Consider the following 27908-nt stretch of genomic DNA (forward strand, 5'->3'; position numbering starts at 1 on the left):
CATTGATCATTTCACATTCAAATGTAGGTTACATTCACTGAACTGTAAGTGAATTATGTAGTAGACGTGTTGTATTTTCACAGCACCTCTCTGTATCGTAGGTATGTTCAGTGCTCCATTCGTCCTTTTCTCAAAATCTGCTCCTCTACATACAAGACAATTAAGGCAATTTTCCAGTCTGTCGCTGTGAGCCACTTTTTTCTTGTTAATGACACATCTAAAAGATAGAAATAAATCACAACAAAATATGCACAGATGTAATGAAATGTTCATGAAGTTGTATCAGGTCATGCTGTAGGTGCTTTTCATTAACACAATACAGCAAGAAAGGGGCAGAATTGGCAGAGAAAAGAGGCTATAATTTACAGACACTTAATAGAAAACTGTTAAAGGGACAAGAGAGGAAATGAATGGGGTGGAGTGATGAATTATGGGAGAAAAAAGGGCGAAGAGGGAGGTGGTGGTGGGGTAGTGATCCATTTGACCAGATGGGTCCTGGTCTGCTTTGTGAGAGCAGCAGATGCCCTGAGATCTTAGGCCACAGAAATGCCCCCAGCCGCTAAACACCACAGCACTGAAGAGGCCGAGTTCAGTAACTCCGCCTTATCACATGTGCACTCTTTCTGATGGAGAAATATAGGTTAAAGGTTTTTCATCATTCTATAAGCGTGTGCTGTCGGCCCCGAGAGGAAGATCAGCTGGAGACCGAGTAGTAACTTAGTAAATGTGTGCCTATCGGTGTACGCGGTGAAAAGCAAAAACAGAGCTAATGTCTCCTTCTTTGCTGCATGAAAAGAGATCTAAGGCAAAAGTCTTCCCTATTTTCATCTTTATTTGTGCTAATGATAGCTAGGACACTTGTTACACATTCAACATTCACTCAACTACAGATGAGCTTTGAATTCTTTTCTTTTTCGACCTTTAAATTGAATCTGCCTCTGTCTGTGCATGCACACTATTACCACAACTCAGCTGTAACATCACCTGCACTGCCATAAGAAACACAGAGGATCAGTACAGTGTGGTCCAACACAAGGTGAAACCTGCTCTCTCCACTCTACATACAGTACAGTGTGAGCCACTGCTGTCAAAACTGCCCAGAGCACCATAGAAACACATGACTCATCATCTATAGCTGATGCTCTGCTCTTCTCACTGACTTTGGGCGATGAGCTTTGGGAGGTGGTGTGGGACTGTGGGTTTGTGGTGATGGTACAGCTGCATACCAAGCAGACGCCATCACTCAGTCTTCTTTGAGGAGAGCATCGCCCTCTGGTGGAGCAGACAGGTGAAAGGCAGAGCTGAGGGAAATATCAATATTTTGCTGCTCTTTTTGTTTGACACTTCTTTGATTGGTGTCAGACAATAGCACACAATTTATTAATATGGTATTAACCATGATGTAGGATGAGACTGATGATATTTCATATTATCGACAATGCAGAAGTTTGTCTGTGGTACTCATCCCTGACCTCTTTAATTCGCACTTATAAATCTATAAATTGTTCCCTACTTTCTTTTTCTTTGTTAAAACCTGGCACACTGAGTGACATCACTGAAGGCAATTTACCAGATTATATACATCTTCCTCCAGAGCCATAAGTGGTGTTAATCATGTAAAACTGGTGGTGTTACCCTTTAAATAGCACTACATTGCAAACACAGCTGTACCCATTTTTAGCTAATTCTACTTTTGATATAAGTTGTATGCCTGTTGATGTGTTGTGATATGTGTGTCGTGGTATATGTATTCTGTTGTATTTCCATATATATCATGTATTGTGGTTTTATGATACTGACCACTGTGAGCTGGTTATTTTAATCACACTGTATATGTTAAAGCCCAACTCGGGACAAGATTTGAAAACAGTAAAAGCTATGAACTCTCTGTTTCATACCCGGCTTTGCCGAAAAGGCAATACTTGCTAGCTGGATTATCACCAAAATTAATAAGGTACCTGTGACAGTGCGACATACAGACATTAAAATCTCTCATTTCCCGAGGAAACTTTATCTATCAACTTCACATACAAGTAGACCACATTATTATGTGTGCAGTCAGTCGTGCACTCGGGATGTTTGAGAGGCAGGGCAAAAAAAAAGGGCACGTGCATAAAGTGTAGAGGTCACTTCACCACGTCTTGTCCACTGGAAGGGCTTTTTTATCATGTTTTATGTACCATAGGACGCCCTGGTTTGTTGTGTGGACAGAATATGGATTTATTATATGGAACAATGTCAAAGCAGGTTTGTAGCAGTTTGAGCTTGAAACATACAACAGTAATGATATATCAGCAGACCCATTCCAGGTACATTCAGAAAATGTGCAACAGCTACAGTCAACGTTTCAAAATTGCAGAGTCGTGGACAGTTGTGGCTACATTATCGTCAGGATATGTCACCACTGTCTATATAAAATACAGCTATTACTCACTCTTTGTTGGATAGTGTTTTTGTTTGTACATCGCCCAGCCTTTGACCTGTTCTGCTTACTTTAGCCCTCAGGATTAGTTTGCCTGATCACCTGTTCTGTCTCCTGCGTCTGCTGTACCAGACCTGTGATCCAGTGTGACAAAAGATGAGACATTCACATTACTGAAGTGTGATGATTAGTAGTACGACCCCTTTACTAACCTACACTACTGTAACCTTTGACTTGTTGGATTATATACTGCTTATACTGTTTTAAGTAATTTTGCATAGTTAGTTGCAAAATCTTTGGTAAAAGCCACTGACATTCATACCTCAATATAAAAATTATTTCTGATTGATAGAAACAAAAAATATCTCAGATTTGCACATTATTAAGCAGGTTATTCATTGTTTACGTGCATAGGCGTATGTCAAAAGTGTAAATACTGTCTAAGTACAGTACATGCTCACTGTCCTGGTGGGTTTTTTTTGCTTATCACATTAACATTTACAAATAAAAAGATTTAACAGACAAAAAAACATCTTAACATGTCAGTGATGAAGATCCCTGCCTGAGGACTGCAAGAAGTGCAGACTTGAAATCAGAAACTTTGCAACAATACACAGTATTAAAATCAATTTGTCTTCTGATTGTCTTCATCCATCAGTTATCCTCTGTCACTCCTTTAAGACGAAGCTCCTCCTGAACTCTGGACAAATAATGTGGATCTGGATACCCGAAACTGGAGACAAACAAGCAAGAAAATGCCATAAGTATGCCTCTGAAACAACAAATATACTAATATACTAATAGTGCCCTTCATAGAAAATAACTACAGGTGAGCATTTATTGAAACTGTATCAGATTAAGTTGTGATTTAAGACAAATACAAGACACATAAAACTGAAATACATTTTCTTTTCAGCATGAGAATTACCTTTGTGGGCCACCGTCTATGTTGGTTTTGTGATGAATGTCGTTCCAGGTGATGACATTGTTGAGGCCTGTGGTAACCGATCGTCCGACGGTGAAGATGAGCCTCCTGTCGAAGGCTATCCTCAGCAGCTTCAGGACTTTCTTGCCTTCCTCGCAGTCTGGCAGGAAGGCAGTACGAGAGGTGCTGCTGTACCTCACCCCAGGGTTTGGGTGCTCGGGCTGCAATATGAGAAACATCAAAACATATATACGAACACTGATCAACAAGTGTGGAACGTTTGTGATGAGGCTTAAATCCAGATGAAAATCCAGCCATTAGAAATGGTGGAAATACAGGTTTCCATGACCAAGACACTGATGTATTTTGTAATATATTTGTATATTTGTATCAGTAGGTAGAGCTCATTCTCATATCTCCCTATAAAGAACGAACAATGGCAGATTTTTGGGGTTGTTTCTACAGTCACACTTGTACTGCCTCTGGGAGTCAGTCTCTGGCATATCTGATGTTGGCACTGCATCTGAAATACCCCTAAAATTAGAAAGCATTCCCACATAGAGCAGACAGAAACTTTTAGAAACTTTAAGATGCTCTGTGTTGCACAACATCCAAAAATATAACTCGCCTCTTTCACTGTCTCTCCTCCCACGCACACACACAGCTCCTCCTTTTATATCCTGACCTGTAGAAATATTTGAAAACTGGATTGTTAGTAAGTTTTTTTTTGTTTTTTTTTTGTTTTCTTTTTTTTTTGTGGATCCAAGATTTAAATCAATGCTTAATTTTTCTAAAAATTTGCTTTCTTTCTATCAGTGTCAGTGTCAGTTTCGTGTCACACTTGCTGCTGAAAATTGCTTGCTTCTTGTACATAAAATGGATTGGAAAAACACCTTTCATCACTTTTAAGCGTGTTTTTGATTTGATAATCAATCATTTGAGTAATCAAAACCCCAAACTGTCTACTTCAAGCGTTTCTGACATCACCATTTGCTGATTTTTTCTGTTTTCTAACATTTTAAACTGAAGCTCTTTTGAGTTTTGAATCATTTATCAGACAAAATAAAACATTTAAAGATGTAACCTGGGGAGAACTATTGACATTTATTCACATTTATTTTTTAGCATAAAATGAGCAATTATCAAATAATCAAGAAAATATTCAGCGGGTTAAATGATAATGATAGTTTCACCTGCAGCTGAGAGTCATCAGACTTTAGCAAGTCTCTCCGGGTCTGAGATATCTTAAACACTTTGTCTAGAGCCTGATATATCAGTTGGCCAATATTATCGTCCTATATTGTCCTGATATATCGGTATTGACATACATAACATATATATATACATATAAAAACATTTTTAGAAATTATAATGTAAAAAAAAGATTTCTAACTATTACATTTCCAGTGACGTTCTTGGTTTCAGTGCATTGATGTAGTTTTATACAATCAAGTTTATTGTTAAAGGTCCTATTTGTAAGAAAAGTTGATTTTTGAGTGTCATTCCCAAACCTTCAAATACTGAGGCTCTGGGACTGTAGGCAGGGCGAGGCGATATGGCCTGAAAATTATATCTCACAATATTTTTAGGCTATATCTCGATTCACGATATATAATTCTGGATATTACAATTACATCACAATATCTCTGACCAAATACCCTCTCTGATGTGACAATATTGTAGGGATGACTATTAGTTCTTTCATCATATATTAACACAGTGGGATTGTTGATAAATAATGGGCAATAATGTGGATATAATGGCTAAGTGGGTAAAGTACTAGAACAAGTAGAACAGACTGTAACTTCAGAAAATTACGTCACTTTACTGTAATGCAGCCTTAAAAAACAGGAAAAAACACCATTTATGGCTATCCAAATCTAAGATGATATATAGTCCCATATCTTGATAACGATATAATATCTTTATATTGCGCAGCCCTAATTGTATGTCAGGTCGGCCGCCATCCCATAGCAGTTGGGTATGAGCATCAAAAATCTGCTTTTCTTACAATTAAACTGTCAGAATGTCCGGCCTCCGTCACATGTCTATGTCACAAGTGTTCAATAACCACATCTGAGGGATCATTTAAAAAAATGTGTGTGTATCAGCCAACATGTCGGTAACCTATCATCGGGCTCTAATTATGTCACACAAAAGTGTCCAGTCATTGACAGCACACAGCAAATAATCACAACATCGAGCACATCTAGATATTTAAAAGTGGATGCTGCTTTACAACAATGGACTGGACTTGAGTAAAAAAAAGGTGTTTAATAGTTTGGTGACACCATTTTGTGCCCCCTAATCCAGATGCTTTGATGAGTAAATCCAAAACGAACACAAACAGCAGCCTCTGGTGGACAAATGTGGACAAAATGTGGATGATGCAATAAACATGGGACTGCACTACATCCTGCAACACCTCGACTCCCCATGGACATATGCTAGGATCCTGTTTGTGGACTTCAGCTCGGCGTTCAACACCATCATCCCAGACATCCTCCACTCCAAACTCACGCAGCTCACCGTCCCAGCCTCCACCTATCAGTGGATCACAAACTTCCTGACAGACAGGAGGCAGCAGGTGAGGCTGGAGAAAATCACATCCAGCACCCGGTCAATCAGCACAGGCGCCCCCCAGGGATGTGTGCTCTCCCCACTGCTCTTCTCCCTATACACCAACGACTGCACCTCGACAGACCCATCTGTCAAACTCCTGAAGTTTGCAGACGAGACAACGGTCATCTGCCTCATCCGGGACGGTTACGAGTCTACTTACAGACGGGAGGTGGAACAACTGGCCCTCTGGTGTGGTCAGAACAATTTGGAGCTGAACATGCTCAAAACTGTGGAGATGACAGTGGACTTCAGGAGTAGCCCCCCTACACTGCCCCCCATTACCATTTTCAATAACTCTGTGTCTGCTGTGGAAACCTTCAGGTTTCTGGGATCTTCCATCTCCCAGGACCTAAAGTGGACTCCCAACGTAGACTCCATAATCAAAAAGGCCCTCCAGAGGATGTACTTCCTGCGTCAGCTCAGGAAGTTCAACCTGCCCAGAAACATCTCTGCAGACCCATCACACCCTGGACACAATCTGTTTGAACTTCTCCCCTCCGGCAGGCAGGCCGTCACACTGATGAACACTTGATCAGTCACCCCGTGTCAGTAACCCCCTGACTCCAAAATCATCCACTCACAGTCTTTACATTTACAGACTAAATTGCACTTTATATGTACATAAATCCTGTAAATAAAATAATATAATATATATATACTTAAATAAATATCTATAATAGACCGGACCTCCGAACACTTTTTAACTTACTGTTCTTTGTTGTTGTTGTTCTTTGTGGTTGAATGTTTGTTATGTTATGTTTATGTTTATGTTCACGTCTATGTACATCGGGTGCTAAGAAAAAAGTCAAATTCCTTCTATGTGTTTCACATATTTGGCCAATAAAGCTGATTCTGAAATGTGATGTGAAAAGCAGCTGAAAGGTGTAGTAGTCAAAGTACATCGACACTCTTGTCAGTATGTAGCCTACTCATGTGGCCTGTGGCTGTCAGCCTCACCCCTTGTATCCCTGCTGGGAAAGTGTACTGTATCACAATAGATCCGCAGTGGTCAAAGCCAGGCAGGTCCATCCAGCTGCGCGTCACGGCCATCGTGCCCTGCGGCTGGTTCCCGGTGTACTCTCCGTGGTAGGTGTTGCATATCGGGCAAGCGGGCTTCGACTTGAAGACCGAGTTGATACACTCGGAGCAGAAAGAGTGGAGGCACTTCAGCGTTTTCTTCTCCTGAACTTTGTCCAAGCAAATGGCGCAGTTTTCCTCGGTGCTGTTGACAACACCGGGGTGATAGTTTGGGCTGTTTTCCATTATTTTCCGGTATGTGACGACAAGAATCTTTCTTTTCCGTGTTTGGATGCGTACGGGTTGCTATGTGTCCGGAGATGTGTGACGTCAAATAAGGGAAAGTACCACTTCATTTCCACTGGGTGATGCTCCTCCATGTGTGAGGAAGTGGAGCGAATACTGACCTCTGATTGGATGGGATTTCTTTTTAGTGACTGGCAAGAAAATGTAGCTGCCTTTTTTTTAATTATATATATATTTATTTATCTGTCAAGACTCTCTGTCATTGGCACATTTCAAGAACTAAATGTACACAAAAAGTTCCCCCAGAGATATCATGAAAGTTTTATTATGTCCTTCTTTGTACTGCTACTCCATTAGTCAACATTCAAAAAGGAAGTACTGTACTTTTCACCTCGCTGCTTATCTGACAGCTAGATTATAGTGAGCCTACTTTAAAGATAAAGATCTTAAAACTATTATGTGTATATAACATACAGGAGTAGAAAACCTCCATCTCAGCCACCTATAACATAAAAATACTGCCGACATGTTCATGCATTAGTAATAATCCAATATTGTAACTTTTAATAACACTGTCAAATCTGCATGATGAGCGACCTTAAATAAATTTTTATGACGGAATGTAACTAAGTACATTTACTCAAGTACTGTACAATGACTGTATTATTATTACTTTTACATTACATATTACCCTAAAACATTTGCTATTATTATTGTACAGTTTTGATGTACAATTCTGATTCTGTCAATAATTTGTTCACCAACAGTATAGATGTAAACTTTAATAGTTATATGTAATAATATATGACAAACACATGACATTGTACTGCAGTAAAAGTACTAATGTGAAGTACAAGTGCCTTTTGTTGATAGTACTTTCTAGATATGATTTTGAATTCCTTTAGTATTACTTTTACTTGTAATTAAATATTTTTTTACATTGTTGTACTGGTACTCAGTGATGGAAGTACATTTACTCCACTACATTTATTTGATAACTTTAGTAACTAGTTTTTTTTAACTAGATATGTAAATACATTTATTGTCAGAAAAATTACTATTGATACTTAAGTACATTTAATATCAGATACTCTAAGACTTTTATTGAGTACTATTTGTATGATTTTTACTTTATGACTTTTGAGTAGTTTTTACAACACCCACTGGATTATTACTAATACTTACCTTATTTATTTTTTATGTAGCAAACACAACATTTGGGAATGCAAGACTTTGACTTGTAATTGAATGTTGTACTAGTCCTTTATAAAAGGATTTTAAATACTTCTTCCACCAAATTAAACAAACATGAGATTTGAAATCTGCCATCGCTCCCACATTAACTGTCAGTTCTTTTTAATCACAGACTCACACAAGACATGTTAACCTAATATTAAGTGTTGTGTACATCAGTGAGTATCAGGAAGTACCATGTCTGGATTATTATCAGATTAGAAACACACAAAATTCAAAAAAATTTTAAATCCAAAAGTCAAACTCTTTGATTAGAAGTGACTGTACCTAAAATACTGACTGGTCCTTAAGAAACTGAATGAGTGATAAGTTACTGTAAATGTAAAACAGGTGAATAATGACACTATTATTTATTGCTTTAACAATTTGTGATAATCAGCCTGTAATTTACTGTCTAAAACCGCGAGCAAGGCAAAAAAGAATTCAGGATGTTGAGTCGAAACATTACTGCGCCAGCCTAAGTAGTACTTTAAGACAACAGGTACTTACAAGGTCAGTGCTGGAAAGTGCAAAAAAGGGGTCCTTACCAATAATTCATCTTTCATTGTGTGATGCATCTGACATCTTTTCTTTAGTCTTCTGAAAGATTTCCTTATGAAGAAAATCGATTGTTCTTAACTGAGACACATTGTAATTATCCTCTTTTCCATAACTTATTCTTTGTCAACAATCAAATTAAGTGAAAGAAATACTGATTTCAGAATACACCCAAACAAGTCAGTGGTAGAGTCTTATTCTGCAATCAGCCCGGCACTGAAAGTGTGAGTATTGGGCTACAACTTATGTCTACATAAAGCTGACTTGAGCTCCCAGTTGTGATGCGTTGGTGTTTCTGTGTAATTCATTCATCGTTTACGTTCAATATGGCACACCCAAAAACTGTGATTTGTTTGTGGCTGCGAAGGGTACCTAACATTTTTTTATTATTATTAATAAAAGACTAGTATGCCTTTAAGTGACAGTAGAGAGGCAGACAGAGAATGTTGGAGATAATAACAGATGTCCCCAGATGGATTCACATCAGGGAGTTGTGATTTATCTGATACATCTTAGCCATTGTGACGCCTCATACCAAACAGTTATTCACAGTGATTAACAATGACGCTCCTTATATACGAGAAAGTTTTAACATTATTGTTCATGATCGTACTTAAAAAACAATCAAATACAGCTCACGTCTTTACCCATTTGTCAGGGTAGTTATTGTACAAAATAGGGTAAAATAAGGGAAATAGTATGAGGTGTTTTCAAGCTCTGTTCACTCTACAGTCATGGTGTTGTCCACTAGGTGGCACAAAGTGCTTTAGCAGAGTTCAGTATCTTAATGTTGTAACAACCTTTGATTCTTCAGGGGAACAGTTCAGGTCAACAAATCCAACTCACTCCAAATGGACACTTTCCAAATGGACACAGGTTCCAGTTGCTTGTGACGCACCGGGTTTATTTGAGGACTACAGTGAATATCCAACACAAACCCAAACATAACTTTTTATTCAAGTATTAAAATGTAAAGCACATTATTCTGAATATCAACAAAGTACGAATCAACACAATTAGAAAAGCAAAAACTCCAACTTTTCCTTAACAATCAGTTTGTAATATGTGTAATCTCTCCGACGATCCGTTCTCCTGGCTCCTCCTCCGTCATGTAATGCATAGAAATGTTTGCACAGTAGCTTTAGTAAACTACAATCCTGTGTCCCAAAAATTCAGTTGGTCCCTTTAACTAAAATACAAAGGGGATGGAAACATAATAAAAGGGTATTTGATGGATGGATCTGACTGGCCAAATTAATGAAAAATTTACTAGCCAAGCAGGTTACTGCACTCAGCAAAGCACTTTCACACATACAGCTTCATCAGTTCTGAGGGGTTTTCAGCATTTGGACTACAAGAATGTTTATGAAGGAGAAGCTAATTTAATATACATTAGTATACATATTTCCATGTACTGTGTAGTTTGTATTTAAAGCCAGATAGTATAGCTACAAACAAAATGCTGTTTATCTATCAAATAACATCAAATACGCCCGAACTGCTTATTCATGAGGAACATCATGCTTGATATATATATTTTTTTTTTATCAAAAGTAAATATAAGAAAGGCACAACAAAATGAGATCAATACCCCACCCTAAATCAAATCAATTGTTCCCGCAACATTTTTTCTTTTCATCTATGTAGATAAACAGATTTACAGCAGCTCCCTCATTTGAAATGAGAACGTTAGCAGGCAAATCTGCCAGTCTGACAGGGACGGAGGCATAGATATTTAAAGAGCTTTTGTGCCTTTCATTTGGTTTAAGTGGTCTGTATGCCCTTTTTATTTGACATCGTCATAAATCTGGTAATTAGATGAGCACATTCCTAACAACTGAGGTAATGGGCTCGACACCTGGGAGGTACCTTGAAATAACGGAAGTGACCGATGGAAAAAAAAGAAAAAACCCAGGGGAAAGTCCGAATGCTTGTAATGAAAAGTGCTGACATAGTTTGACATTCTTCCTTTTTCAATACAAATGAGGGGGAAACATAATAATTACACGCAAATGAAGAGTTTCAAGCAATTGACATCAACTTGTAGCCACCGAGCTAATAACTGACGGCTGCATGAACCTGTTTGCCCCGAGCACTCTTTCACAATGAAAATAACGGACCGTGACGGCGACTTCACTGAAAAACAAACTCCCTTACCAAAGTGCCTGTGAGTGCTTTAGATTGCAATAACTTCATTAAATGAATTCTCTCAAGTGAAGCAGTGCTATTCTGCCATAAATCCAAAGTATGATCCTTACAACATGTAATTATTAACTTACTCAACAAACACATCTGGGGAAGATAAAAACAAAGAATGTGTGCTTGTACGAAATAAAATAAACCCCAGAGTAAAAATAAACATTAATATAACATAAACTGTCTCTATAACATTAAACTTAGATTTCCTAAATAATATATAAGTACCATGAATTCCAACACGCCTTAAATAAGTGCATCAGATATCTGTCCTATTGCCAACAGTGACAGGTAGAGGACCGTGTAATACAAGAATGCACTGCACTCAGAGTATTTTCTTCCACATGTAGCACTGGATTAAGCCGAACTCTGGAGGAAAAATGAACAAACAGAGAAACAACTAGTGGAGTGAATGGGCTCTGCTGCAGCATCAGACGCCTGTCTGCTAAGGGCCTCGTCTTCAGCCGTCCTTTAAGGGAAGGGCAGTCTCAGAGCACAACCTGGAGCCGAGTCAGGTCCACCGCAAGGACGCTCAGAAAGTCCTACAAAGTCTTGGAAGAGATTTTCATGCTGTCAGTCAGCTGTGATGCCTTTCTCTCTGAGCTCCTCTGTCACTCGCACCAGGTAAGTGGGGTCTGGGTAGCCAAAACTGTCAGGAGAAATAAAACAGCCATCACTGCATCTGTATGAGCTCAGGCAGCAATAGTGCCCCCTAGCAAAGCACATCAACTGGTAGAATTTCATGCCAGGAACTTGAATTAGATCTGTCAGTCTTTACTGAGCCATTTTATCTGCCACCACACCTCTAAAGGAGGTTGTTGAGGTTATTACTGAATCAAACCACCGAAGACCATACATACCAGCGGGGCCCGCCCCATATTGAGGTCTTGTGGTGAATGTCATTCCAGGTGATGACATTTTGCATGCCCGTAGTCATGGAGGTACCGATGGTGAAGATAAGGCGCTGCTCAAAGGCCCGGCGCAGCAGGCCCAGCACACGGTTCCCCTCAGGGCTGTCAGGGAGGTAGGCCACACGGTCTGTTCCTGGGTACCGAACTCCTGGGTTGGGGTGTTCTGGCTGTTGGCAACAAAGGAGTTAAATAAGTTCAGTTTAATCAGATCTGTGGATCTTAAACCTTTATATTAAAGGGGAACTACCATTTTTTACAACCTGGACCTTATTTCTAGCATAAAATATGATCATTTACTCACCCAGATAACTTTGGTGTCATTTGAAGTCGTTTGGACGAAATTAAATCCAGTGTAGCACCGCTATATCCATATAATGCGAGTGATCTGGGCACCAAAGCGCAGCCTCTATGAGCATTATCTGCCGCAAAACTAGTTCATTTCACCAATATTTTGTTACGATACGCTAGTGCTATTCCCCTCCGAGTCCGGGCTTGTCTGTTATCAACATCCGGGGTCAAACTAGCAGTAGCAGCTACAGGTAAACAAGCCGGCTGTCGCGGGTGCGCGCGCAGCTCAGAGATGACATCATCCAGGTCAGAGGTGGTAGTAGGTCACCCTACAGACCCCGGATGTTGATAACAGGCAACAGGCGGACTCAGAGGGGAATAGCACTAGCGTATCATAACAAAATATTGGTGAAATGAACTAGTTTCGCGGCAGATAATGCTCAAAGAGGCTGCGCTTCGGTGCCCGGATCACTCGCATTATATGGATATACGCAGCGCTCCACTGGATCTAATTTCGTCCGAACGACTTCAAATGGCACCAAAGTTATCTGGGTGAGTAAATGATCGTATTTTATGCTAGAAATAAGGTCCAGGTTGTAAGAAACGGTAGTTCCCCTTTAACAGATAAAGGCTACTTCTGATGTCGACTGGACATTTACACATGCAAGCTATCAATGTCCTGGTTAAAGGGGAAGACCCCTGACTTTTCTCATAAAGTTCAGTTTACAATAATGTCAGGGGAAGTACTTAAGATCGCAAAAACAGTCTAATAAAGTCTCCTTTATTATGACATTCTCAGTGAAGTTTACAGTTTCAGTGTACTAGAGCCAATAAAGTTTATTGTTTAGTTGTAAAACATCCTGCCTCCATTACATATCTATGTCACAAGTGTTTGACAACCACATTTGAGGGATCATTACAAAAAAAAGACCGTATATCAGCCAACAAATCCCAAAAATCTGTATCGGTAGGTGTTTTAGTGAGCAACACTTAATGTAAACAAATTTGGAATCAATTCACAAAATAAGAGTATGTTACAGTGATAAAAAAGTGAGATGTCTTTTGTCTTTGCCAGCTATCAACCACAAATACAGGCTTTTTTATTGCCGTTATACAAATCATCAGCAGCTAGTTCAGATCCTGTGTTTTAAGTTTTGCTGGTTGGGTGACTCAGATCTGAGGGGAAGGTAAAGATTATATGAGTGTCAACCAACTACAGATCAGTCGGGGACAGAAAGGAAGACTTTACAGTCTTTACAATCTTTACAGTATATCCAGAACAACTATCAGTTTCTTTACACTCATAAATGATAATCAATGTTACTCCAGCAACACTGAGTGGCATTCATGTTGGTCTACTCACCGCCTGCAGGCCAGGAGGGAAGCTGTAGATGATGCAGACACACCCGTAGCCTTCATGGCCAGGAAGCTCCAGATCAGGATCTCGCTCTACGATCATTGTACCATTAGCGGGCTGGTTCCCAATCAACTGGCCGTACACCAGCCGACACACAGGACACGCTTTCTTCACCTTAAAGGCTTGATCCAGGCAAGAGCGACAGAACGAATGGCCACACCTCTCCAGGGTTGTCTTCTCCACTATGTCCCCCATGCAGATTGAACAAGTTTTGTTGTCCTCTGCCTCACTGTGAGAAGCCAAGCTGGAGTCCATGTCCTTCCTCTGGGCTGCCTCATGGAGCATGGCGCAGGCCTCCTCATCAGCAGGCTTCCTGAACCTCTGCTGCTGTCTCTGGGAGCGCCGAGGCTGGGGAGGTGGAGGCTGAAGCAGGCTCCCCTCTCCGTTTGGCTCCAGGACTCCCACACAGGGAAGCAGAGCCCTCTTCCTCTTGGGTCCCCCCTCCTGTTTGCTCATTTCTTTGCGGGCACAGCGGCATAAGTCAATGAAGGCTTTTCGTGTCTCGCTGGAGATGGGTCCATCCATCACGCCAGCTCCAGAGCTCCTGGAGCCTTCCACCGGCTGCAGCCTCACGGCGCAGCAGCCCCCCCTTTCTCCTCGCCTAATGATACCAGCGCTCATCCCCTGCTTTTGCTGGAAGTCAATGAGCCAGGGCCGCCCAGCTGCAGCCAGGTAATCCCACACCGCCTGTGAAACCAGTACCTCATCACTGCCCTGGCCAGCACGCACACTCATCTCATCAGAAGAAACTGCAAAAGAGAAGCACAAGAAGTCAGCACCGAACTAACACGCATCTGGTAGAAGAAGTTGCACGCTGAGACCCATGTTGCCATTTTTAAATGCATCATGGGGAATGAATGGTGACAGTGTTTGTTTACTCTTTTTTCTACAGTGGCCTGCGTGTGAAAAGCAACATGCCATCTATTCCAGTTGCAAAGTAAATCTAACACCTGTGCATGGGGGAAGCCATTCGCGGCTGCTGCAGCGCGTCAAAGACACACACAGCAGGCAGTATCGCGGCATTGCTGAGGACGTATCAGCTGTTCCCAGATGCAGACTGTAAACAAAGGAAGCTAAAGCCCCATCGCACGCGGACCACGTTAAAACCAAGTGACAGCCGCAAGCAAACACAAGAAAGACACTTGTTCGGGTCGAAAGGTTACCTTGTGATCCCATAAATCCCTTCAATTTGCGAATGAAGCGTCCTGTTGAGCAGAAAGAGAGAGGAAGAAGAGAAACTGAAGGGCTGAAACAAACGTTATCACAGCCGCGAGGAGGTGTTCACACTGAGACATCCTCCGCAGCAGCAGCAGCAGCGGCAACAAGGGGAAATTGGGCAATTTCGCAACATTAGCTTCGCATTTGATAGACTTGGCGTCAACATTTAGCTAAGTGGTTTTCAGCCCTGATTACTTCCGTACCTCACCCTTTGCCGTAGCTCGTCGCTGCCCGTCAGTCGCTGGATTAAAGAGCCCAGCTCTCCATCAGGGGAGGCCTTTATTTCTGACGTGCTGCTGCAGTTTATCCGCGGATAATACGTCTTTTGTAGTCAAGACATGATATCCAGACGTACCCCCCGGCTCATATCTCCTTTAGGTCCACAGCAGCCCCTCCCTGGCCCCGGCAAATGCCATCCAAAGCCCTGCACTTCGTCCCCCAAGTCTCGCCTGTGTTTGCCTTCCTCGTCCGTCCTTGGGCTCGGCGTTAACACACCGAGTAAACAGCAGTCCCTCTTCTTATCTGGCTCCCACCACGCTTGGCTTTATGTGATATCTCCCTCCACGCAGGTTATTTGCTCTTTCTCCTCGTTTTCAGCCTTTCCGCGTCCTCCTCCCCTGTTGCAGGAGCAAACATACACATTAATAATGAGGGGGGACTAGTGGGGACCTACGAGGAAATGTGACCAGGAAGTTCGTCACTGAGCAGACACGATTGGCCAACAAATGGTGGCTGTTTCTTTTTTTGGGGGGGTTTTTTTGTTTGTTAATGCTGTGAGTGAATCATGCTTCTGACGTGATTAACAGCTTTAATGATAACGCCGAGTTCAATGTACACAAGTGTGCAGCCCACGCGTCATCCAGGGAATACCCACTCATTCAGTTCACATGCAAATCAAGTCTTTCACGGTGCTCCGACTTACTGACAGCTGTGATGTCGACACTGACATCTCTGACAGACAGGACGCATTGTTTGGATCTAAACTCCAGCTTTTTTTTAAAAAAAAACAAAAAAAAACTGTTGGCTGGAATAAATATAACTTTATTAATCCTGAAGGAAATCCTTGTGCCAGAGTGTCTCAAAATTACAGTAATATACAAAACAAAATACAAAGACTTGCAATAAAAAAAGTGTTAAAGTGAGTAAATGGTAACATCACTGCCAAGCAGAACACTAAAAATAAAATAAGATACCTTTAAGAAAATAAGTAAACGACAAGAAAAACTAAAATACAAGAGGTAGTTTATACAATTATATTGAGAAACATTAAAAGGTAACATTGCACATGATATTGAATGTTCAATGCTCAGACTTCATTTATAACTGATGTTTCCTATATGTTTATATCATTTACTCAATTATTTATTCATTTTGGGGGGGATTCATTGCAAGTTTTTCCTGACAGCGTCGCCCGTGTACAGGCAATGTGATTGTGATTTTGGGCTATGTAAATAAAATTGATTTGATTTGATTTGTTCTCAGATGACCCATGTGCCATTTAGTGTGGGGGAAGGAAGGAAGGAGGGAAAACAGTTTTTTTTTGCCAGGGAGTTGATCATTTTTACATTATATGTGGATAAACAAGAGGACTGTGCTTGTATAGTTGGATTAAAATGATCAATGTCGAGTATAAGAAATGTATGTGAAGGCTGATGATTTGCTGTCAGACTCATCCAAACCTCCAGTATTGGAAAAATAAAGAAACATTTGATCACAATAAAGTTTTAGCTATCCTTCCTGCAGAAGGGGAATAATAATAATAATAATAATAATAATAATAATAATAATAATAATAAATATGTTACATTTTTATTTTCATTATTGATTCATCAGTTAACTGATCATTGAGTCTATCCCAATCACATCTAATAAGACTTGTGTCTTAAATTGCCTATTTTGTTTGACCAACAGCAAACAGTAAAGTACTCAGTTTACAAATGAAACTGAGACAAGCAGAATATTAGCACATTTGCGCTGCTGTAACCAACATATTAGTATTTTTCTCTCGATTAATTATAGTGTTTTGACACCAAGGTTATTTGCTTTGTGCTCTAAGTCTCGATATTTAATGAATGAGAGGGTACTTCTGATGAGAAAATAATTTCTTCACTAAGACTGCAGCGTTCAAGAGATCCTTCAGTCAGCAATGTCAGTCTACTCTATTTCTGCACAGACCCTTGAAAGGAACAAATAATTTAGATAAGAGTAAAAAATGTGTATGGGAGCGAAGTCATTTGGGTTGGCTGTTTGAATAAAATATAGGAATCACAGGGATGGGCCCGACACCAGCACAGTCTCCATCCTGCTGCTTTTAACTTATTGCAGCGCTGTAAAGCTGAGTTTGACTCAGAGATAGTTGCTGTATTAAAGTGACCTCATTTGAGAGGAAACTGAAAATATGTCTCAAAACCTTCAACACCTACAAAGTCATGATAAGGAATTACTGATTCATAGCAATCTCTGTAATGGATCAACCTTAACAGTATAAAGCAAGGTGAAATCAGTGATCCCTAATGATTCTTATTGGTTTCAATAGAAAAAGAAAAGGATTGTTCAGTTTTTCTTCTTCCAATTAAAACACACTGACACAAGGGCATCAGAAAAGTTAGAAATCCCCCTCCAGTCTGCAGCCAGTGCAGCATGTACCGTGAAGGCTTTCACTGAAACCACAGTATAATCTGTTTCCACATCTATTTGGGTTTTTGGTTAGATTAAGGATTTGCTGATGTGACAGTTGGCCCTGGCTGTCAGGGTCCACAGACTTTGGATCGCTCTGCCTGAGGAGCTTAGACCAGCAAACATCACACACTGCATTTCACATAATTTCCCCAAATGCATTTCATTCTGTGATTATATTGTCTCTTCATTTAAATATAATCAAAAACCTTGAATTTAGCTAAACTTCCTCAGCTTACCTCTGGAGATGTACAACATCTGTTGGTCCTACTCATTATGGTAAAAAAGTTAGATTAAAACCGCTGAGGTGTTTCAGTCATTCTCCAGTTACAGCAGGAAAGCACAGCCCATTTATGTTATGTAAGTTAGTTGGCCCAAATCAACATTACCTCAGTATAAAAGTCAGGGGACACCAAAGTCAGTCAGACCATAAAGGTCACAGTTTATTTTTATCTGAGTTAATTTAAGGTAGGTATATATGTCACCTATTTTTTCTGAAAGCACTACTTATTCAAGACGTCTAATACTCAACCATTTTACTGTAGCCATACACAGAGGGAAAATCCACAGTAAAAACTGTCACATAGGTCTCTTCTATTTGTGCTGGACAATAAAGTCAATAACTCTGGAAACTACCTCTTTAAGCTATAAATCAGTGCTTACGAGGGGGATTTCTGTCATATGACAGTACCAAACAGTAACAAATTAGGGACTCTCTAGGCCTATTGATTGTTGTTACATTTGCATCAAGTGTAACATGAGTGTGGGTCATTCAGCAATGACTCAGAAAATGAAGTCATAGCCCTGAACAGCCCCTCATGGCTGCCGTTATAGTGTCCAAATGGTTGTTTGATTAGTCACTGTATGTACAGCAGCTGTATTTGTCTCTGAATTACATCATCACGGTCAAGTCTCTTATCTATTTAAAGCACATATGTCTCCAATGAAACCTTGGAAAGTGAAGGATTGCAACATCTTGGAAATGGAGTGTGTTTTCTGTAAAGATACTTATATGAGCATGTGAACAAAACCATTAAAACCCACATAAAATCATTTCAATCCAATCTTTTTTCTTGTTTTCTTTACAGTAATACCATTTGAAGCTGCAGAAATAGTTTCCATACTACAGCCAAATTCTCACCAGTATGTTTGACAGCATTACAATCAGGCCAGTCGGCAAACTGTTACCAGATAGACCACACTGAAGAAGGAAATTAGGTTTTAAGTTCACAATGATGCATCCAGATTATGGCTTATTGTCTGGCAGAGTGACTAGTAGCAAAAAAGCAAAGCTGATGTTAATTAATCCCTCATTTACATCACGTTTCAGCTGCAGAAAGCTCCTAGAAGTCATTTACATTTACTTATGTCTTTCCTTTCATTAATGATAAGTAAATTATGAAACTAAATCATTGTAAAGCTGCTACGGCCTTCAGTGGCTTTGAGGTACAAGCAACATCATTCAAGGACAACAGCACACTTGTAACACTTTACACCTATCTGGTAAAATGTAGCATTATGAGGCAGATAGTGTGGATTTTCATGAAGTGAAAGAAATCAAATAAGCATAGAGACTGATGCTGCTAGTCTGGTTTGCCTTAGAGAAGTTCTATAATATCCAAAGCTGACACTAAATAAGGGAATTTAATAAATCCACATTGGCTTCCTTGCTGTGGACCAACTCTTATGAGATTATCCTACAAGTAATGCTCAGGCCTGTCTTTCGCTCTTGTCTGGGCTTCACGTCGCTTCCTTCTTAAAAATGGGCTATGAAACTGAGCAGTTATCCTGTGTACTCTAACCAGTGTTTTAAAAAAGAAACCAAATGTCATTCTTGAGTGAAAGTAAAGGTATCTTATTAAAATATTACTTTGGTAAAAGGGAAAGTCACCCAAACAAAAAGTACTTGGGTAAAGGTCTTAAAGTACCTGATAGTAAAGGTACTTGAGGTGGCAGTAACACTGCATTTCCAAGCAGTGTTACTGTTGCCTGCTGCAAAGACAACTAGATTGTTTCAGTTTTCCTCAGAGTCACAAATAACAACTCAGGACAAAAGGTGAGTTTATTCAATCATTTAGTCTATAATAAAAAATCGATCGCATATTAACCTTCCTTTTCCCGGGTTGAACGCCTGACCGGTTGGAAACAAAATTATGTACTGATAGCGAGGTTTATGGGGAACCAATGTAAACACTGATAGTTGCATTATTCTGTAGCCATTACATTGTGCAACCAACATTAACTTTATAATGATACGTTGAAACAGAAAACGTTATTGCCAGTTTAAACAACAAAATCATTTTACAGCAATAAATGTACTTAAGTATCAAAAGTAGAACTAAAAGTAGGTTATACATATATTTGCATTTATGTATATAGCGTGTACTATGGGTTGACTGATTATCAGATCTGATATTAAACATTTTTCTGAACCAGTGTTTTTTTTTTTTTGCTACTTTGGCTCTGCAAATCTACAAAGTAACAAGTATCTTAAATGATCAAATACATGTAATTGAGTAAAGAGTACAATATTTGCATCCAAAATGCAGTGCATGGAGTGGAAGTATAGGTACCAGAAAATGGATATACTCTGTCTTCCCTCCCTCCTTGTGTCCACTATCCACCATAAGGCCTGCTGCCACTGTTTTGGCTCCACTTCTGTTTCTTGAAAGGTACATGTCTGGCACAAGGTGGTCAAAGTTGGAAAGAAAGAAGAATTACTGTATATGTCACCTCTACAAATCCACTAAACCCTCCTCTGCACCGAGCATGTAAAGTGTGCCACTATCTGATTCATCCCCCCCCCCATCCTCCCTGACATCTCCAGTCAAGTCCCACACACTCAGAAGCAGCCTGGCATTGTTATCATATCCCCTGTCATCAACAGCTCAATTCACAGAGAACATTTCCCACTCATTTGATGGTGCTGCTCTCTTCTCCTGCATTCCCTCTATTGTTCCACATGCTCTATCGACAGCTGCCAAGCCTCATATTGGTGACACCTCGTCTTCGACTTTCTCCCTCTTGTCCAAGTCCAACTGCTTGAAGCTGCTCCCAAAGTGACAGCAGCTAGAGCTTCCCATGTTTGCTTTTAAAGTCTTCTGTCTGGCAGGTGCATTTGACAGCATCCATTCCTATGAGGGCCAAAACTGATAAAGCCGAACTTCACTCTGATATTATGGCTGAGAGCAATGCTAAGGAGGCATCTGTTAATAAACAAGTTGTGAAGGGAGATACCTTGGCTTCCACCACTGCATCTGTGCTTGTCTCTTTAGAGAAAATAACCACAAACAGGAGCCTTGTGTCTATTTCATCATCATCTCCAAATGCAGAAAAATACCCTCAATATTCTGCTGCACCCATGATGCTGTCAAAGTATTTTTTTTAATAAACAGCAACAGTTATTCTATTGCTGACCTGCAGCTCATGAACGAACCTGTAGTCTCATTTATGTTCCTCTGTAGTCTTACTCATATTGTAACGGAGATCTCACAAGGGAGTCATCGTTACCTATTTTTTCTTCTTCTATTTTTTCTCATTAATGCTTCTCCAGATCATGATTTCTTGATTGAGGCAGGGATTAGAAGCAATAAAATAAGTACCTTACACTCTTTGCCTGTTTTGCATGGCAATAAATGGAGCACACATCATTAATCACTTGTAACGCTCAAATTCTCAACACTGACTTAACCAAGAGAAACATTTGCTTCTGACATTAAGGATGGCGACAAATTGAAAAATGAACCAAAGTGATGGCTCCAAGACTGGAATCAGCAACTGTAGACTGTGTATCTGGTTCCACTCAACTTGCCAAAAGCCACTTATGATGTGATATATGATATAATTATCAACAGGTTTGACATTGTGTTATGGCACCGCTTCCTGCCAACACTCCCCTGGTGCTCTGAGGTCCCAGTCTGGACCGCAAGCTAAACCGCTAAATGATGGCTAATGGCAGCTACAGTTAATTTCCCCTTACCCTGGTAATATGCTAACCTCTATTTTTTTGGAGTATGAATTTAACAGGTGGCCAATTCTGACACAATACACCTTTAAAGGAACCTGGAAATGAATTTGTGCAAGTGTGAAAGTTTAATTTGAAGCATGTGTACTTTAGGCTGTGTTTCAGGCTATGCTTCCATTACACTTTATACTTCTACTCCACTAAATTCAGAGGCAAATATTGTAGTGCACACAAGGACCATTGTTCTGCATTGAGTAGGCCTACTTACAGACAGAAAAAACTGTGACGTTGTGCGCGCAACAGTCACTTCAGGGTAGAAAACTGCCAGTTGACATGCATTGTGGGGGTATGTGAAATCGTCAAACTTGTTGATTTCTGTTGTCATTTTCAGCCATAACGGTAACCTGTGAAGATAAACCACAAAACACGATGGTCTGACCTATCTGATTTTCCTGCTAGCGTCTTTGATATCGACCCCACAACAACATCTTAGGCTAACTGCTAGTTTGAGGTCAACTGAAGCTGTCCATTTCTTTAGTCTGTGGCCAAACAGGTAAGTTAGGTCTTCAAACTGACATTATGGAAAGTTGTCAGATTAAGATTCAGACAACTTTATTAATCCCTGCAATTTGTTTGAACAGCTTGCCTTGCACACATACACTGAAAAACACAGATTTAGTAATGTAATTTAGTAATTTAGTAAATTAAACTTTTGAGCGCTTGTTAATTATTCTTTTATGTTTTTGTGAAACCTCTGTGCCATTGCAGAATTAAATTGGTTGTTTGCACTAATCAGATGAACTATGCAGTACAATGATCATATATTAAGCACATATTACTTTCAATAATGAAGACATTAACATTATTAAAACATCGCTTATCATGGTAAAGGTGATTATTGAATTCAGTCTTGACCCAATCAATTTTTTACAATTAGGTGAAAATATGATGAAATTGGTTTTATTTGTGCACAAATACTGGAATAAAGTAACTATCAGTAAGTTGAAGGATTGTAAATTACAGGATACGTCTTTATAGATCAATCTTATTTTATTTAAGATAGTTATTTTGTAAAATTTAGACTCCTGAAAGAAGTCATTTATGTGAACTAATGATTTTGAGTAAAGCCTATTAATGTAAACTAAATATGTCTACTACATTTAATTATGTGTCTAAGTTTGTACAACTAGACCTGTTTACTTTCACCTTGTGTAAAAACTTAAGTGGTTTAAGGCAACACGTTTCCACTCAGTTGTCTAGTAAAGGCAACTAATCTGGAATAAAAGAGTGTTCTAAAACATAGATGTGGACACAAAGATAGATGAGTAATAAATAAAAAGAAGAATAAAATAAGATATGCCAAATAGTTCAGTGGAGTAAAGAAATCTATAATAAATAGAAGATGTTAGTAAACAGTTTGATCATCGATTAATAGAATAAAAAACAAAAAACAGCAAAATAAAATAAAAAACATCTACAGAGAATTTAAAAGACTAATCGCAGAGGGCATAAAAGTGACGTTATTAATGAGATATCAAAGCATCAAACAGGCATCTTAGATGAATTCGATGTATACATCATAATCACATCATCAACATCATGAATAAAGACAGCCACATTGTATGTAAGCTAATATTAGCTTAGGGGTTCTCTACCCGGAAGTTATTGTTTACAAACACTGTAATTTGGTAAGTACTTACTTCAAGTGTATTGTTTCAATTCAAGACTGTAGTGTATTTTGCAGCGTGGTATTGATATTGAAGCAAATACATACTTTATTATTTACTATTATTTTTTATGTTTAAGTATGTAGCCTACTTTATATTTATCTATGCAATTATCTATTGTATTCTATTAATTATTACTAGAACAACAAGATAAACTAATATTGTAATTCGCCTTACTTCTTTGTAAATTTTCTTCCTTGTCTTTATTGAAACGGTGCTTTGGCAACACGTGTCAAATGTCATGCCACGAAAGCCTATTAACTTCACGACTGAAGGAGCTCGTGAATCTGAATATTCCCCCCACACTTGTGTCATTACTGAAACAGTCAGTGCCGTTTTCATGGCTGCACTCTCGCCCTCACCGTCGTCATCATCAGGTAGTGCGTCTGACAGGTCTGCTGGTGGAGCCCTCGTGCTGCTCATGGAGCGCGCTCGTTCTAGAACTCTCCGACGGCTTCGCTCTGCTGAGATCCCGTGCCCACGCTCCCCACGTCACGAGAGAACTGGCAAAAACACGCGATGTTTGGAGAGACACCAGTGCATCTGTTGCAAACGCTTGAGTTAACTGTTTAGGTTTCAGTTCGTTTTTGCCGGGTACTGCAGCTAGGTAGCACTATTACCTATATCGTGGTCCGACGAGGGAGTTTAATTGCTAAAAGATGTAAGTCCTGGGTTACTATGTAGTCGTTAACGGCCGTAGCGAACAAGCTAAAAGTCGTGGCAATGTAGTATTCTGCGGATCAACCAGCTAAGATTAGCTTACTGAGCTAAGCACACGAGTTAGCTTCAGTGTTGCACTCATACTTACACGACAGTCAAGACTAAAAGGCACAGCACATCGTGAAATCCACCGACAGCTTTCCTTAAGTGTAATTTAATTTGGCACCACTGTGTCACATAAGCTGATAAACACCTTGCTAGTTTTGTCAACGCGCCTTGCATGAGCTCAGTTATCGCTAGCTAGCAGGCTAATGTCAACCAACACGGCAAGGGTAACGTTTATGGTTAGCACTGGAAAAAGCATGGTGTCATGATTAGCTCGGAAGAGTTCACTTAAGCTAGCGTTAGCTAATGATGATTTATACAAGATGCCCTAATCCACTCAAAAAAATGTTCACCTTGCTGTGTTTGACAACCAAATAACCATTCAACTTACGAAGAATGGTGCATTAGCGTTATCACCTTAAGTATGACAATCAAATTAATGTTCAGATATGTGTATTTTCTATAGTAAATTGTTAGCAGGTGCACCATTGTGATGAAAGCTTTTCTGAGGGAACAGTTATTGGTTTTAATTGGGTAAATAGGTGAAGGATATTTCAGAGTGTCTGTGAATGAATGAAGCTGCCGTCAACATGAGTTAAACGTGACCCCAAATGTACTGCACCACATACACGTGGGCCACCAGAGCAGAACAACCACCCCTGGCTGTGAACATAATGTACCCCACTGTATTATCAAGCCTGAATAATTACCATGTCGGATTAAAACGAAGCATGTGTGTTGTTGGATTGTCATTTATTCCTTCTTTGTATTCTTTTGTCATTAGGCATCCTGCAACAGCTAAGTGGTATGACAGACGAGACACTGTTTTTGTAGATTTCTGCGTGGAGGACAGTAAAGATGTGCAAGTTCGTTTTGACACCGCCAAAGTTATTTTCAGGTGAGTTGCATTTATAACAGGTTAAATAGTTATACAGTTAGAATTTTCTTATACTCAAGGCAAACCATGACCATGGCCCCATTTCCCAGACTCATCTTAAAGAAAGGATGATCCTTAAGATGCTTTTGGGCAAAATGGGATCTGCGTTATAGTATATGAAAAAAAATTATAAAAACTCAAATAAGCTCTTTGTTTTCACTCACTGTTGCTGTTTGTAAAGGAAATATCATGGCTTCTTTTCTTTCCATCTTACAGCTGTGTCAGTGGAGCAGATAAAATCAAACACCAGAATACAGTGGAGCTGTTTGGGGAGATTGACCCCAAAGTATGTGTGTCACCTGTAGACATAGTTGCAGTTTTACTATGTGCTAAAATTCCTTCAATGGCTTCATCAAACCCTCTGTTCCATGCAGGAATCCAAACACAAACGCACTGATAGGTCTGTGTTGTGTTGTTTACGAAAAGCAGAGGCTGGAAAGGCATGGCCACGACTTACCAAAGACAAGACAAAGGTAACTTTCATTCTCTAAAGAAAAGGGGGGGAAAAACCTTTTCAGTCCACAGATGTTATTCACTTGGCAGCTCAGGTACAAACTTGTTACAAACCAGATATTGCCATTTTAATTGCCGTTAATGTGAAAATAAATCTTGCAAAGCTGGTAGGTCATTTTTTAAACTAGATATAAAGAAAACCAAAAAATTCTTGACTGTTTCATCCTAAATACCACATATCAAAATTGGTAAAAATGGTAAACTAAATATCAATATTGATAAACGGCTGAAGGAAGCCGATGACGTGTTAAATATTGCCTCACTTATACGCTTGAATCTATCTTCTCTTAGAACAACTGGCTGAGTGTGGATTTCATTAATTGGAAAGACTGGGAAGATGACTCAGATGAGGACTTGTCAAGTTTTGACAAATTCTCAGAGGTAAGCAGCATGCTGAACGCAGTGCCTAACATGTGAGTGTATATATCCAGATATGCTGTAGTGTTGATTGTTGCCTCCTGTGATTTACAGATGATGAACAGCATGGGAGGAGATGATCTACCTGATTTAGATGCTCCAGAAGAAGAGGTAGGTTTTTAATACATTTAGTACTTAAAGGATGTGACTCTTTACCACGGAGACAGGGTTTTCAAACAAGTGAAATTTACTTGATGATACTGTTGTGTGAATGAAGTGTTTGTCGTGTTTTGCAGCGTGATTCTGCAGACAGTGACGATGAAAGTAAGTACTATTGATTTAAATGGATAGTCATTAGATCATATGGAGTTGGAGACAGTGCTGTACAATCATAATGCTTTGTAGGATCTGTTAAATAGCATCACATGACATATGAGAGTATGGTGATTACAATTTAAGGAAAGTCTGAGAGTTGTTTCCAGCTTCAAGCAAGGTTTGTCAGACAATATTATAGAGAGTCAGATGGTATCTTTGTTTCGTGAAGGAAAGAAAAAGAAAAAGTAAAACGACTGAGCCGTTCACTAGCATTAGCATCGTCTTCTGGTGCAACAAACTGGCAAGTTGAGGGGGCAGGTGATTCAAACACCGTTTTTGTAACGTCATTGCAATGGTGGAGGTAAAGTGGAAACATTTAGTGGCTGAATGTTACCACTAACACCTTTTAAATAAGACAGTTTAGTTTGGATGTGGTTGCACTCTATCCAAAAGCCAGTGGGACCTTATTTTGTAGTAGTCTAATCACTTTCATTTAATTTCTTATGAACTACCTTTAATTGCCTTATTTTGTCTTTCTTTTTATATCAGTACTAATAGGTGAATGATTAGATTTAAATCTAATCACATGTTCACACTCATTCTCTTCTCTTCCAGAAATGCCCGACCTTGAGTAGATGAATATGGATGCCACCTCAGTAGTAAACAAAGCAAGTTGTGAGTCAGTTGAAGACAGACTAGACATGAGTTGGCAGCCATGCTGGAGAAGAAACCTCATCTCTCTACGCAGTTTCCAAAGCGGGAACCCCTCAAGGGGGTGACAGGGAGTGACTGTTGGTTACAGACATGCACAGAGATCCATTGCGACATACAGTGCTGTGCTTTGCTGTTCTGTTCTGCATGGACAATTCTGTTCAAATGAAAATGTTATTGTTCATTGACTCAAATGACTGTAATGGGATGTGCTGATGTCTTACACCCTCTCTGTTTTTTTTCTTTGCGATGTCAGGTTATGTATTGAACATTGTGATTTCTAATGAAGTGAAAAAATAACTCAAAATGCCTATTTTCCAAAAAAGTAGATTTTTTTAATGACAGATTTTTCCCCTTTAATGTTTGTATTGTAAATTGCACTTATTTTGTTTGTTAATTTAAAAAGCAGGAGTCCTGCTTTAAAATGGGTTTTCCAATGTATGCCAACATCTGCAACTATTTAACACAAATTTAATTTTTTTAAAACATTTCAGCATTTAAAAATAAACAGATGATGCTTGTGCAACTTACAGCTTGTTTTGAGATTATGGCATTGAAGCAGTGAGAACTCTTCATGAAGTCATTGTGTCTTTATGAAAAGTTTGTTTCTCTATGCCAGTGTACAAAATATTGCACATTGTAGCCAGTACATATATTAATTTTCTTCCAGAGGCGAATGCAGAGATCCTATGTAGTGTACCAAGAGTTCCCCAGATAGTTTAAACAATACAGGTTATAAATGTTTGTCAATCAGATAGAATATGTTTTGGAAGCTTGTGTGTTGGATTCAACATGTGTTGAACACCTTTGCGTTTGTCTTATGCTGTGGGAGTTTGGGTATACGTTTCTAATAAACTCTTTCACACCACTGAATATAAGGCCTAGTATTG

The 27908-nt window shown here is 39.5% G+C and overlaps 3 protein-coding genes across 9 annotated transcripts; 1 reads left to right on the plus strand and 2 right to left on the minus strand.

The window, feature by feature from the left end:
- Positions 1-7295, minus strand: LOC311265509 (putative E3 ubiquitin-protein ligase DTX3). Its single transcript, XM_084367222.1, has 3 exons — positions 6927-7295; positions 3351-3568; positions 1-3155 (listed from the first exon to the last, which is right to left on the minus strand). The coding sequence occupies exons 1-3, from the start codon at positions 7230-7232 to the stop codon at positions 3077-3079; spliced, it is 603 nt and encodes a 200-aa protein (XP_084223348.1). The 5' UTR covers positions 7233-7295; the 3' UTR covers positions 1-3076.
- A 2666-nt stretch (positions 7296-9961) lies between these two features.
- Positions 9962-24541, minus strand: dtx3 (deltex E3 ubiquitin ligase 3). 7 transcript variants are annotated; one of them, XM_084367210.1, is made up of 6 exons: positions 24229-24541; positions 15257-15670; positions 14999-15040; positions 13782-14584; positions 12080-12297; positions 9962-11868 (listed from the first exon to the last, which is right to left on the minus strand). In XM_084367210.1, the coding sequence occupies exons 3-6, from the start codon at positions 15009-15011 to the stop codon at positions 11793-11795; spliced, it is 1110 nt and encodes a 369-aa protein (XP_084223336.1). In that variant the 5' UTR covers positions 15012-15040; positions 15257-15670; positions 24229-24541; the 3' UTR covers positions 9962-11792. The 7 variants fall into 7 exon arrangements, with proteins under 7 accessions (XP_084223336.1, XP_084223335.1, XP_084223337.1 ...); XM_084367209.1 differs by lacking the exon at positions 24229-24541 and adding an exon at positions 23783-23852; XM_084367211.1 differs by lacking the exon at positions 24229-24541 and adding an exon at positions 15928-15943.
- On the plus strand, positions 23934-27896 carry ptges3a (prostaglandin E synthase 3a (cytosolic)). The gene is made up of 8 exons (XM_084367223.1): positions 23934-24081; positions 24970-25083; positions 25339-25408; positions 25497-25595; positions 25927-26016; positions 26107-26163; positions 26289-26316; positions 26923-27896. Coding segments are annotated over exons 1-8 (480 nt in total). The 5' UTR covers positions 23934-24079; the 3' UTR covers positions 26943-27896.
- Positions 27897-27908: the final 12 nt, after the last annotated feature.

This window comes from Pagrus pagrus (assembly GCF_965226575.1).
Source record: "Pagrus pagrus genome assembly, chromosome: 11".
In the NCBI taxonomy this organism is placed as follows: Eukaryota; Metazoa; Chordata; class Actinopteri; order Spariformes; family Sparidae; genus Pagrus; species Pagrus pagrus.